At 44.4% G+C, this 14,231-nt stretch overlaps 1 protein-coding gene across 3 annotated transcripts in view; it reads left to right on the forward strand.

Annotated features, from left to right (window-relative positions):
* Nucleotides 1-14,231, forward strand: part of FHOD3 (formin homology 2 domain containing 3) — a 487,786-nt gene that overhangs the window by 331,985 nt on the left and 141,570 nt on the right. For all 3 annotated transcript variants that reach the window (XM_025365274.1, XM_025365275.1, XM_025365277.1), the window contains exon 10: nucleotides 508-746. In XM_025365274.1, the coding sequence (XP_025221059.1) occupies nucleotides 508-746 (239 nt within the window). The remainder of the gene's footprint in view (nucleotides 1-507; nucleotides 747-14,231) is intronic.

The raw sequence follows: 14,231 nt of genomic DNA on the forward strand, positions 1-14,231 counted from the left end.
TTTATGGGTGAGGCCAGTTCCCATTCACCTGGATCTTGTGGCTCTGGCTACTTCTGAGCACCCTCTTTGGGAAAGCGAGCTCAAGACTGATTGGGAACTGACCACCACTAGGCTTCAGGAGGCATTCAGGCTCATGGAGCAGAAAAGAGACAAGCGTGGGCAAGGAGAGATGAAGGCCCGGGAAATGGAAATGCTGGGGTACAGAGTTAGTTAGAGCCCATCCGATTACAAAAATATTTCTCAGACTCACTGGTCATATTGGCTGCCCCTTTCATGTCTGTGATGGGAAGAACCCACAATGGCAGGCATCTTCCAGTGCCTTCCAGGCAAGTCCAGTTTGGCTTGGACACGTGTGGTTGTGAAGACCTGGCAGGGAAGCTGAGGTGTACAGTTTGGGAAGGCAGAGTTAAAAATCCCTATTAGGGCAATCCTGAAAAGGAGTCACACCCGAGGTCTGTGAAAGGATGCCAAGCCTGACCTTGCACTGGGCATGCTCTGCTTTTCCAGGTGGCACTCAGGCACGAGGATGGCGATGAGACCGCGGAGCCACCCCCCAGTGGGTGCCGGGACCGGAGGAGGGCCAGCGTGTGTTCCAGTGGCGGGGGCGAGCACCGGGGCCTGGACCGCAGAAGGAGCCGCAGGCACTCAGTGCAGAGCATCAAGAGCACCCTGTCGGCCCCCACCAGTCCCTGCTCCCAGTCAGCTCCCAGCTTCAAGCCCAGCCAAGTGCGAGATCTGCGTGAAAAGTAAGCATTAACTTGGCAGTGGAGAGGGGTGCAAGGATGCCATCCAAAAGAGAGCCCACAGGTGCCTGCCACTCTCCCTTCCCCGCTGGCCAGTTTGTCCCCCACCAACCCCGACCCCAGGATCGCTGTCTACCTCTTCTCAACCATTAAACCACCAGCCAAACATCTCAGGGGATTTCCCACACAGGGTGGCCCCTGGCGACTTTCACAGACTTGATCTTATTAATCCCAGGAACTGTTTTTCAGCTGTTTTTAAAAAGTATTATTTACTATCTCAGTTAATATCTGTTCAAAAAAGCTGTGTTTTGTCAAATGGAAAAGACTTCAAACACAAAACTTTGGCCTAGAAATAAATGGTATGCCACTGTAGCAATGTGAGTTTGGAAGAGTCTCGCAATACTCCTGACATTACAGGGATATCTCTGGGTTGGTTTTAGTTAAACAGCAAAAAACCCATAGGAGTTTCCAAATAGCCGTCTCTGTATATTTCAGTACATACTAATTTCATCATTTAGTCTGAAACATTTTTATTGAGTGTACGTTAGAGGCCAGGACTACTCGAAGCCATGAAGATATATAAATAGAAAGGTATGATCTCTGTCCCTATGCGCCTCACCTTTGGGCTGAGAGGAAGAATGAGAACGGTAAGATAGAAGAAAATGGAACGATTGGCAATCCTGTGAGGTATTACATGTATTTAAAGTATAAAATTTGACAAAATCTGCCAGACCCAGAGTGGCTCTATAGTATAGATGTACAACAAAAGGCTGGCCTGCCTGCTCCAGCGTCTGGATCCAGTTGTATCTTCCCAAATGAATGCTCTGAGGTCACTGGGATGAGGGACTTCAGGGTCCAGTCCCTGCCAGCCAAATCCACAGGGGCTGACTGACACATTCCCATCCTGCTGCCGATAGTCTGGAAGCAGAAAGTGCTCGTATCACTTGGCTGGATCATCCTCCCCCGCCGTAGAGATCCTCCTCGGAGTCAAATTTAGGTCACCAGGCTACATTATGAAGAAGAAAATCGCTCAGAATAAGTTAGATGACCTTAAGAAAGAGTGATCAAGATATATCCCTCCTCTCCATCTCTAAGGGAATACCCCACCAGCACCAAGAGGTGCCCCAAACAATTTGATACCCATGGAATCATTTGAGCAGGACCCAGGCCATGCCTTCAGATGCCTGTTATCCCAAGAGGAGGAGGAAGGCATTGGTCTGAGATAGATGTGCAACCATGGTCCATGTTGACACCCCTCTTCTACCTCGTAACCCCAGATGCCCTCTCTCTACAGGCTTTTATGTTTGAGAGTCTGTGTAAAACAAGCTCTATTTTAGTGAAAAGAAGACCTAAACTTTTAAACATATTAAGGAACAACAATCTTTACCATGAGCATTGCATCTTGTGATCTAGAATCTTAAAGAAACTCAGCCAGTTCTCAAAGAAAAAGCCCTTGAAGCTCTCTTCTGGCTGGCTTGAGAAGTTAACATGAAGAGAGTTGAGGAAATTGTACACAATCATCTGAAAAAAAGCCTATTTATAAAACCACCCAAGATGCTGAGGGCAGGAGCTAGGTGGACCTTGTCAGTAGTACTTGGTGTTCTCCTGCTCAGTCATGTTTGTTCCTTGTCTGTTTCTTGCCATTACACTTTTTGAGGATTCCTGTGTTGTGAGTTCAGACAACAATGCTTTGCAATAGGCTGGTAAGGATGATGATATGGAAGTGGACCATCCTGGGTGCGGTTCACAGTCTTGAAGTGCTGGGCTCGGTAGGATCTGAAACAGGAGGCCAGAGATGCCACTCTGAATACTGTTTCCTTCATTCTTTTTGGAATTTCATTTTACTGGAATTATTACTTCAGCATTAATTTAGTGGCATTCGAGCAAAATATACTTTGTAGCTGGTAAGGACAGGTGACGTTTTGTCTATCTAGATTGATGATTATGAAGTGACTTCTTTTATGAAGCCTGTTGGAGGGGTTTTGCCTGTGGCCCCAAAGTGATGGCATGATTTTGATGAGCCAGGAGTGAGATAGTGGGAAGGGGTGGTGAAATGCAGAATGGGAAATGATTTCTTCCTGCATAGCTTAGTCACCTGCTCAACATCTGTGCCTCAAAACTACCTCAGAGTCAAGTGGCTCGTTATGTTCTGTCCCCTGCATACTTTGAAAGACACAGAAGCTGCCTCATGTACATAGATGCACATTGCTCTTCATCTCTGCAAACGCCCTGACTGCACCTAATGCTAGCTTGTAGCAACATGCCTGCAGATGCCACATATGAAGGATTTGGGGCTAGATTTTATAACTCAGTGACCCAAGTGACGCCAACTTTTGTAAAGAAGGGAGAAATATGTTTTAGAAAGGGGTTCATGTTGCTCTAAAAAAATATAGGGCAGTCTCCACTCAGATGGCCCTTTTGTATCATTTGAATTTAACTCTCACGATCATCCTCTATAAGATTCAGACAGGACAGGTTTTATTATTCTCATTGTACAAATGAGAAAACAGATGGGGCTAAGTGCCTATTCCAAATCACAGGACTAAGGGCTATGACCAAGGGTTGGGCCCTGGGCTCTCAATGTCCAAAGTATGCAGACTCTTTCCCAGGCAACCACATCCTAGCCAACCACTCCTAAACATATTCCTCAAGCGAGATGATTAGACAGACAATTTGATTTACATACCTTGTAGGTATTTTTTTTGTTTGAGGTCAATACAAAAATTCAAAGACTTGAAAAGGAGAAATGCTTAGTCTCCCTGTAGACTTAAGCTAGCTATGTGCTTTAATTCTAATGAAGACTAATAAGAGCCTGAACTCAGCTTTGTTTGGTTTGGTTTCTTAAGAAATCGAACTCCACACTGAGCATTTGCCCAATAAGGTACAAGTGTATTGGTCACTGGCCAACTAAAAGCATCTTTATGGGACTGTGTGTGTCATAATGAGTTTCATCTTTGCACTTAAAATTTACAAATTTCATTGGAAGGGGAAAAAAGTCTTAATACTAGAAAGTTCTTAAAATTTAGCCCAAAGCAGGAGCCCTTTCTGTCATGTTCCCAAGAGATGGGGTACACTTCCAGGCATGGGTGCTCTCTTTCCTGAGGCACCCCATCTGCCCTTGAACTCTTCTGTTTATCCTGGTTCTTCCTCTGTTGACAAAAACAGGGCTGCTTCCTGCTCTCTGTGTCAGTCTTTCTGATATCAAACACTGCATGGGACTTAACATGTGAACTTTCAGTTTCATCCTGCTGATTTCCACACAACATTCCGAACTATAGAAGTAATTTTGAACTTCATTTAGTCACTAATGTTAACAGTTGTGCCATGCAGCTTTCAGTCATGTGTATATTTTAATACACATGGAAGAGTGACCTGGCAGATAGTGGATATTGACAACTGGTTAGGGAGTGGAGGGTCCAGACTAGTGCCACATGCCTCAGCAGCAGGGTCTGCAAACTTTCTCTGTCAAGGGCCAAGTAATATGTTAAACTTGGAGTACCAGACGGTCTCTGTTGCAACTACTCAACTGAATTCTGCCTTTGTAGCATGTCAACAGCCATCAGCCACTGGTACCAGCATGAGCATGGCTGCATTCCAGTGACATTTTATTTATGGACACTGAGATTTGAATTTTACATGTCATGAAATATGATTCTTTTGATTTTTTTTTCAACCATTAAATATGTGAAAACCACTCTTAGCTCACAGGCCATATAAAAACAGGTGGTAGGCCAGATGTAGCCCACAGGCTGTAGTTTGCCAACCTCTGTCCCAGGGGTCTGGGTTTCTAGAGGGAGGTTGGGGGAAAATGACCTTTAATTGGCAAAGGGGAATATGTGGCGTATGAGAGAAAAATCCACCGTGTTATGTGTGAGGGCTATGGGGAACAGTATTCTTAGATTTGCTGTTAGAGCAAGGAAGTCAAAGGAAAATTCTATGAAGAGATTGAGACTATATGGGACTTTGCTGATGGCTGATCATGAGTTCCCAGAGCACAGAGGCCGAAGATTGAGGCGTTGGAGAAGGGCAGGAGATAAGCCAGGTTGAGGGGACATGTGGAGAGGAGGGGACTGTGTGATAAGTCCAGGGAAGGTTGGACTGTGCAGGCCGGGACTGGTCCCAGTGATCCCTTCGGGCAGTGGTTCTTGACCAGGGATGATTTTGCCACCTAGGAGACATCTAAACACATTTTTGGTTGTTATAGCTGGGACGGGGTGGTACTACTGGCATCTAGTGGATCGAGTCCAGGAATGCTGTTCTACTAAGTGCAGGATAGCCCCCTGCCAAACAAATAATTATCTGTTTTAAAATGTCAGTAGTGTTGAATCTGGGAAATTCTGCCTTAGGGGAAGGCGAATCATTGGTTATATAATCCACATGATGCTGAGATAGTGTTTGGGCCACTGGAAAGGGCAGTTTTCTTAGAAGCATTTGGAACTCTGCACCTACCTTAAATGTTCGTGTGCATGGGTCAAAGTTCACTCTTTTTCAGAGAATATAATCAGCTAAAACACAGATCTATAGAATATATTTCTAGCTTAAAGAAAATCCATTGGTATTTTACCAACACATGTCATGGAAACAGTATTTCTCAAAGGAGATAGGAATTGTCTTTCACAGCTGAGTGGTTACTCTGGGCTACTACATGGTTTACAGCAGAGTCTTTTTTTTTATTTTAAGTCCATTTAGCAAAGTTTTGCATTTCAAATTCTCAGGAAATATGCTTGAACACTTTTAGGGGACCAAAGCTTGACTGAATCTCATGTTACTCTCAGTAACTGAAATGCCAACATATCCAATTCTAATTGGTTTCACTCACATCCATCACTCCAAAAAATTGACATAATGGAATGTGACACTAGCATAAAACAACTTGGCAAGAGAGAACAATGATTATATAAGAGAGGTGTGACAGTCTATAGCCAGGCTTCACTGTTCAGAGGAAGAGGAACCCAGCACGGTCTCACTAGAGATGTTCAGGTGGAGCTGAGGAATCAGCACTGAGAAGCAGCAGTGGGCAACTCTCCTCTTGGCTGCCAATATTTTCAACTGATGGTCAAGAAGGAAAAAGTTATATATAAGAATTGCTAATTTTTTTCCATGTAAGTTAAACTAGGGTTACAGAAAAATTGACTAATGTATGTTGCACAGAAGTCCTCATTCTAATAAATGCAAAGTGATAAGGATATATAAATGGGTCTTGTAGGAGTCAGGAGTTGTGACCAAGCCTTGAGCTTGTAGTCAGGAGCACAGCAGTCTGACCTACAGACATACTTGACCCTTGAGCAGCAGAGAGAAGATGTGGCCTGGCCTCAGCTGGTTCCAGGAGCAGGAGAGACCATGCTCAGGTGGGCTGCAGGCCAGGAGTACTGATGCGGCAGTGGAGAGCCCACTTGAGCTGCAGGGAGAAGTCTGGCGGGGGTTTGGTGTGGGGCAGGGTGCAGAGACCAGCACTGGAAGCTCAGCCTGCACCTGGCAGAGAGCACACCACTGCTCCTAAGAAGTGGGGAGCACTCAGTCTTCACAAATCCTCACCAGAGGGGTGTTTAGAATCGCTGTGGTCTTGGGCATAGGATGGAGGTATTGAAGCATGGGGGGGCAAGTTCAGAACCCGGCTCTCCCAAAATAGCTGTGTGTCAATTTATATATGGCCATTGGCTCATAGTAGTCACTGAATAAATAGCAACTCTTTATGTTTTTATTTATTTATTTATTTATTTATTTTTAATGTATTTATTTATTTATTTATTTTGAGGCGGAGTCTTGCTCCGTCATCCAGGTCCAGGTTAGAGGGCAGTGGCGCGATCTCGGCTCTCTGCCAGCTCCACCTCCCGGGTTCACGCCATTCTCCTGCCTCAGCCTCCTGAGTAGCTGGGACTACAGGCGCCCGCCACCATGCCCGGCTAATTTTTTGTATTTTTAGTAGACACGGGATTTCACCGTGTTAGCCAGAATGGTCTCCATCTCTTGACCTCGTGACCCGCCCACCTCAGCCTCCCAAAGTGCTGGGATTGCAGGCGTGAGCCACCACGCCCGGCCTCTTTATATTTTTAAATAAAAATGATAGGATTTAAAGATGTGATGCCACCTATGTGATGTAAAATGAAGAGAGTTATACCATATAGTGCAAAGATGAATATGACAATAACAGCTACAACAACAGGTAGCCTTTATGGAGCACTTAATCATTTGCCAGGCATTACATGAAGCACTTCAAGTGTATAAACTCCATTTTTGCTCTTACATCACGATATAAGTACTGTTATTGCTGTGTGACAGGAGGGGAAGCTGAGGCACGGGGAGTTGAAGTACCATGCCCAAGGTCCCACAGCTAATATATGGTGGAGCGAGTTCTAGAGTTCAGGCGGTCTAGCTCCAGAGTCCATGTCCTCACCATTCTCCTAAATAGCCCTTATTTCTGTTGTTCTGTGAAAATAAATATATGCTGAGTACTTGGCAATCAGTAAGCAATTAGTAAATGCACTAATTGCATTCACTATTTATTATTGGATCTATATTTTTCATGTCAGTACATTAAAAATTATTGCTTAATGGTACATTTAAAAATTATTGCCTAATGTTCCAATATATAGATATACCATAATGCCATGATGCTGTCATTCATTTTGCTGTGGCTTGGTTCCATTTTTTCCCTCATACCAAACTTGCTGTAATGAACATACACACTGGTGCACACACACATGTTTGTGTATATATGTTAGCATTAGCATTCTTAGATTCTTAGAAGTAGAATTCTAGACTATGGACATTTACATTTTAAATATTGATATTGCCTTATTGCTCTCCACAAAGGCTGTACGGGGTTTACTATCCATCAGCATATGACTCGCCATTTTCCCACACTATCACTTAATGTGAGGAGATTTTCAGAATTTTTATAGTACTGAAAAGTGAAATGTGCCTCAGCATTGTAATTTGCATTTTTTGTTACTACTGAGGCTGTACAACTTTAATTGCTTCATTAGCTATTAACATTTCATTTTCTTAGTGTTGCCTGTAAATATTCTTTGCTCATTTGTCTCCTGGTTTGCCTATTTTAATTGACCTACAACCAGTCTTTATTTTTAATATGGAAACCTTCAGATTCAAAAGTAGAATATAAGTATTCTTTATGCATTTTAGAATTAATATTTTGACCATTTTTTCTGTCTCTCAAATGTCTTTTAGCTGAATTTCTGGTACCTCTCATCATCTGCACTAAATATATTTGTTATGGTGTCCAGTTTGTGAGTCCTGTCCCATGTGGCTTTTAGGCATCATGCTTGCTCAGCAATGTGTGTCCTCTTTTTAACTGTAGCCTCTGCATTGTCCTGGGAAAATGCTATGCTTTCTTCCTTCAGTGCCTAGGAGGTAAGCAATGGAAGAGGTAGGGATGGAGCCAGTGTTAGCAGTGGCGAATCTGTACCGGTCTGCATCAACTCAATTTTTGCCTCCTCGAAAGAAAGAATTTGTCTGAGGGGCAAAAGACAGAGTGAGAGACCAAGACACGTTTTTGAGCAGGAGTGAGAGTTTATTAAAAAGTTTTAGAACAGGAACAAAGGAAAGTAAAATACACTTGGAAGAGGGCCAAGCAGGCGCCTTAAGAGTTCCAGGTGCACTCTTTGGCCTTTGACTTGGGGTTTTATGCATTGACGTGGTTCCAGGGTTTGTGTCTCTTCTCCCCTGATTCTGCCCTTGGGGTGGGCTGTCTGCATGCGCAGTGTCCTGCTGGCACTTGGGAGGGGCTGCATGTGCACTGTGTTTACTGAAACTGTGTGCATGCTCACTTGAGGTGTTTTCCCCTTATTTTCCAGTGTTCCTAGAGGTCCTAGAGGAAGGTCATATACCAGTTAAACTCTGCCATTTTGCCTCTTAGTGCATGTGCTTGAGCCCAATCACCCAACTCCTGAGATCTTAACAGGAAGCTACTGATCACTGACTTTCTGTCTCTTAGGAGACTGCCTTTCCCTGGCACCAGCTGTGACCAATTATTATTTTAAAGAGACAGTTTAACAACTGCCAGACCATCAGTTGATGGTCACCTGACATTCCTGGAGTGGGGGGACACTCTCCTTCCCTACTCATATCTGCCTAACTACCTACTCTAACGTCAGCATTTATGGAGGATTAAGTTTGTGCTGGCTATTGGACTAAACAATTTTACATGTGTTGTAAATTCCATGAACAAGGTAGGAGTATCGTCCCCATTTTACAGGTGAGGAAACCGAGACACAGATTAAGGAGCTTGTCCTCAGATTACAGAGGCTCTGCTGGGTTGGGACCCAGGCAGTCAGGTTCCATAGCCTGCACTCAAAACCTAACATACCTGAAACTACTTTCTGAGTCTATAGAATGTGTTCAGTAATGAGAATGTTTTATCTTTTGAGGACGAGTTAGATTTGTTGAGAAAGCGAAAAATCACTTGGCAATTGTTTTATTGGAACTTGGTAATGTTAGCGAGCTGTATTGTTTTTTAGTCACTGTTTGATTTTGATCCCGAAATCATACTTACTGATTTGCTTTTCTCGTGAATGGACACTGAAGACATTTTATAGAGGGGACTTCTGAAAATGTACAGAGCAATAGCTGCAACACTGGAACTAGGCTTTCCAGTTAGTCATGAGTAACCACTACCTTGGCGATGGAGTAAGGGAAGATATAGAGAACGGAACTCATACTTAAAAGGGAGCCACAGTTAACTATCAATTATCGGGAGGCTGTGGAGGAGCAGAGACTGAGCCATCCTCACTTTTTGAGGGCTCATAGCTGATGCATACCAATTAGTGGCCTAGCAGGTGGTAGGATGCGGGTAGCCAAGGCTTGGGGCTATGCCTCTGGGGTGAGAGCTGGAGGGAGGCAGTTGGAGGGATGTTGTTTTCTGTTTTCCTGCAGGAGTGAAGAAGAGTTTTGGCATCTCTCCACCAACCACAGGAAGTAGTGGGCAAATCGGGGAGCCTAATTATGGAATTGTGCTGGGGGGTGAGCTCATCTTCCCATGTTTTGACAGGAAGGAGGTGTGTTTACATGCCTAAGTTTTAGGGCAGCACAGTTTCCAATGCTTTGTCCACAAAACTTCATTGCCAGGATTAGAGAATTCATCCTGGGTCTACAGTAGAATAGCAGAATAGTAGAGCAGCCCTATCTCTTTCTTGGAAGCAGTTGGCAATGAGCAATCTATTTGCAAACAAAAGACATACTATGAGATGAGGTGTTATACAACGTTAATCTACAAAATCTGCAGCTCAGGTGACCTGCTCAGCCCTGGCTCCTGGAGGAAGGCTGGCCGTGTGCAGTGAAGGAGCAGCAGGTGAGGTGGGGGAGGGCATAGGCGTGGTTGTGTGTAAACTCAGGATGATGGTGCCTGTACTCCTTAATACGGTGGTGGGAGGGTTAACACAAATATGTGCTTTGCCCAGTGCTGTTATTATCATCAATCCATGCCCTGGAGCATTCACGGATATTACTCTGTTAAAGAAGATAATTGTTAAATGAATATGGACATGAATTGGAGAAAATATTTTGTGCACCCGCATAAACATGCTAGAGGATTTCACAACAACCAGATTAGCAACCACTGGTACCATGAGTGGCAAGTAGCTACTTGGGAAGATTTATCTGATGGTAAGTGACTTGTTATAAATGGGATTCACTGACAAGGGTGGTGACCTCCTGACAAAAGTATGATTGGAATACAGCCAGTGATTCAGCAGTGTCCAAGAGATTCATGCCGAGTGTTCAGTAGCAAAGGGTGGCCTGGAGAGAAGAGGTCTGGGAAGGCTGGGAAAGAGGGCTTGGAAATGGGAAAAACTGTACTGAATAAAGGCAGAGGCACTGGGGCATGAGGAAGAAGTTACTTTGCAATGCTCCCAATATCTGGGGAAGGATTGGTTTCTCAAATATTCACTGTGACCAGATTGCAAATTTCTTGTGGGCTTGAACTTTCCTGAATTGAATCCGAGGATCTTTCTAGGTTCTGAAGAAATTGGCAAAATTTTATCCTTAAGGCCAAGTGGAGCTGCTGATGAATTTCAAATGATTAAGTGAAAATCAGTGTAGTGTTTCTGCAGGAGCATTCTGGGCACAGTGTGGGGAGCTCACTGGGGGAGAGCAGGCTGCACAAGGAGATTGGTGCAGGGCTTTTGCTGGTCAGGAAGGAGTGGAGGGGGCCTGACTGAAGCTGGGGCAGAGAGAAGGGAAAGTACAGGGAAATGATGAGAATGCAGGAGGCTGTGGTTTGTAGGACAGTGACTAGATTCCATGGTGACAAAGACAAAGAGGCTTGAGGTGATTCTCCGGCTATCAGTAACCCAGGCCAGTCAGTAAGCTCTGGGATGTATCTATGGGTCAGGCAGGTGGAAATTCCCATAGTCAGTTGGATAGGCACTTCTGGAACTCCAGTACCTGTAGGATGGTTGAAGCTCTGGTTGAGAGGCCCTAACCCAGGAAAAATAAACTGCGTGAGCAGAGAAGTGGAAGGGAAAACCTGCAAGAGAATGTACAGAACTTTCATCTCATGAAATGAAGAAACTGAGACCATCACCCACATTTCAAGTCAATGAACCTTGACATCAGTTATCATCAAGTGTGACTGATTCTCAGGCTAGAGTGAACTTAGGTGGTATGAGGGCTCTGGAAGAAACAAGCTGTTTACTTTGGGAATGGAGGTGAACATACCTCAGACAGAAATGTTCAAGTTTCTAGTTGAATGTTTTACTTGCTTTGGGAATTTTGTTTTAGTGCCAAGCTTCCCTTTGACCTGTCCAAACCCCACATCTGTAATATGCACCTTCTCATCTGTGTTTTGAATGTTCACAGCACTTTCTAAGGCTCGATTTTTGCTGGCAGTCCACACAGGCATTGGTGTGCATCGTCCAGCCAGAGAATAAGCATCTCTCTCTATATAGCCCTCTGCAACTCCCGGGATCCCTTTGGAGATGGAGCAGAGGCTATCTAAGGAGTACTAAGCTGGGTTGATCAAATCCAGCCATGGAAAGAGAAATGAGATTATTTTTGCTTGATAAGAGCCTGTGGAGGCAGCCTGGTGGTAACTCTTCATTGATGAAGGTTGAACAAATAGGGAAATGAAACCCTGAACATGTAGGTTGAAGAGGCCAAATTTGACAGCCAGAAAGTCCATCTGGGCAGAGGTGATGCTGGTGTGAATCATTTTGCAAGGGAGTCTTCTGGGAATAGGCTTTGGAAATTGAAGAAGGCCCAGTTGGAGAGACCTGGAGAAGGTCATGCTTGTCCCCAGCTTGTACTTAGTGGGCTAATGGTGATGACAGAAGCATCATATTCATGTTGAAAAAATATTTGTTGTTTCTAAATGAGGTAATTTTTATGTTTCAGAGACTAATTGGAATTAACACAGCCTATAATCGTGATCCAAATATGTCTCATGGTGCCCTATATCATGGTTTCATCAGTTTCCTAGTGGGAATGGGGCTTTGGTGAGATGGGCAGTGACAGGACAAGGGATGAGAACTAGCGGACATCCTGTGCACATGAATATCATCAGATGAGCTGATGGTGTTCAGGAAGTAATCTAAAGATGGAAGGATTGATTAATGGCTTCTTCCAGTCCTTAAAGAGAAGAGGCATTTTTTTTCCAGCCACAAACAATTTATCATAGACAGAGGTAGCACAGTAGAGTGGTTAGAAGCATGAACACTAGAGCTGGACTTCCTAGGTTCAATTCTGGCTTACTAGCTGTGATCCTGGGCACATTTCTGAACCTCCCTGTGCCTCAGCTCCTCATCTGTGGATGGGGATATTCATAGTCCCTACCTCAGAGGTTCCTGTGAGTACTGAAGGAGGGAACCATATGAACTGCTTAGCATAAGTACACCTGGCACAGAGGTTGTTAAGTAAATAGAATAAGTGAGTGACTACAGCCATCCCAAGGAAAGCCTGCCTTCCCCAGAGAGATCCTTGGGAGGCAGAGAAAGACAAAGGATAGGGAAGCCAATTCCTGGCCCTCAGAAAGTGCCCTGCAGAGGCCGGGCATGGTGGGTCACGCCTGTAATCTCAACACTTCGAGAGTTCAAGGCAGGTGAACCACTTGAGCCTAGGAGTTCAAGACCAGCATGGGCAACATGGCAAAACATCATCTCTCTACAAAACAAAAACAGAAACAAAAATTAGCCAGGCATGATGGTGCGCACCTGTAGTCCCAGATACTTGGGAGGCTGAGGTGGGAGGATTGCTTGATCCTGGGAGGCAGAGGTCACAGTGAGCCAAGATTGCAGCACTGCACTCCAGCCTGGGTGACAGAGTGAGTGTCTCAAGAAACAAAAAAGCAAAACAAAAAGCAAAGAAAAAATGGAAGTGCCCTGCAGAACTCAAGAAAGCCTGGGCACATTTGGGATGATTCTCTGTAGCCGAAATGCCTTTGATTGTCCCGAGAGAGCATACTTCTCGAAGACATGATAGCTCAGTGAGGAATCCAGAGACTATTATATCACACTTCACGAGTACTCAATTGCAGTATCCACATGGCCCCAGAGAAATAATTTCATTCCTGAGGTTTTTTTCCCCCCCCCCCCCCCCCCCCAGCCATGTGGTTCTGGTTTTATAAACATGAGATTAAAAACTGACTAGAGATGAGCCCTCATAAGGAAGTGGCCGGTCAGGGCTTGTGGGGTGCAGGTATTTGTCTCCCAGGGATCCTTGGATGGAGCAGTGATGGTGGGGTAAGGCATGTCACGACTGCATGCATGTGTGCAGGCCTTCCGGTATGAAATACATACTGAATTACCAGACTTCAGAAGCTATTTTTTTCTTTTTCTGTATATTTTTGTATCCGTAACGAGCTTTGCAAAACTGCCTTCCAAATGGAGGGTCAAATAATTTTGGTCATGAAATCAGGAAAAAACAACTATGAAGTACCTTGAACTGTACCTTTGTTTTTCTTTGCATTTATGGACTTGGGTCCACATCCACGATAGCTCATGTCTATAAGTAAACGAGCAGGCCACCAGCTCTCCAGAAGAGAAGCCCCCAATACGAGGTGTGTTATTTCAGAGTAGCCTTACCTTAAAAGACTCCTTAGTCAGTAGTGACATTTTATGACCTTTGATATTATAGTTACTGATTTTGTTGAGACAGAAATACTGTCTTCTGGGACTAAAGGAACAAAATCATATTCATGTATTCATCTAACTCCTATTTCTTTTTTGTTTTTGTTTGTTTTGGGGTTTGTTTTTTTTTTTTTTGAGACAGTCTTCCCCTGTAACCCAGGCTGGAGTGCAGTGGCACAATCTCAGCTCACTGCAACCTCTGCCTCCTGGGTTTAAGTGAGCACATCCAGCTAATTTTTGTATTTTTAGTAGAGATGGGATTTTACCACGTTGTCCAGGGTGGTCTTTAACTCTTGACCTCATGTGACCCTCTTGCCTCAGCCTCCCAAAGTGCTAGGATTACAGGTGTGAGCCACCACACCAGACCCCAACTTCTATTTCCTTGTGCCTCCCATGTTCTTGGATCTGA

The sequence above is a fragment of the Theropithecus gelada genome, chromosome 18, assembly GCF_003255815.1.
Source record: "Theropithecus gelada isolate Dixy chromosome 18, Tgel_1.0, whole genome shotgun sequence".
NCBI classification, from domain to species: Eukaryota; Metazoa; Chordata; class Mammalia; order Primates; family Cercopithecidae; genus Theropithecus; species Theropithecus gelada.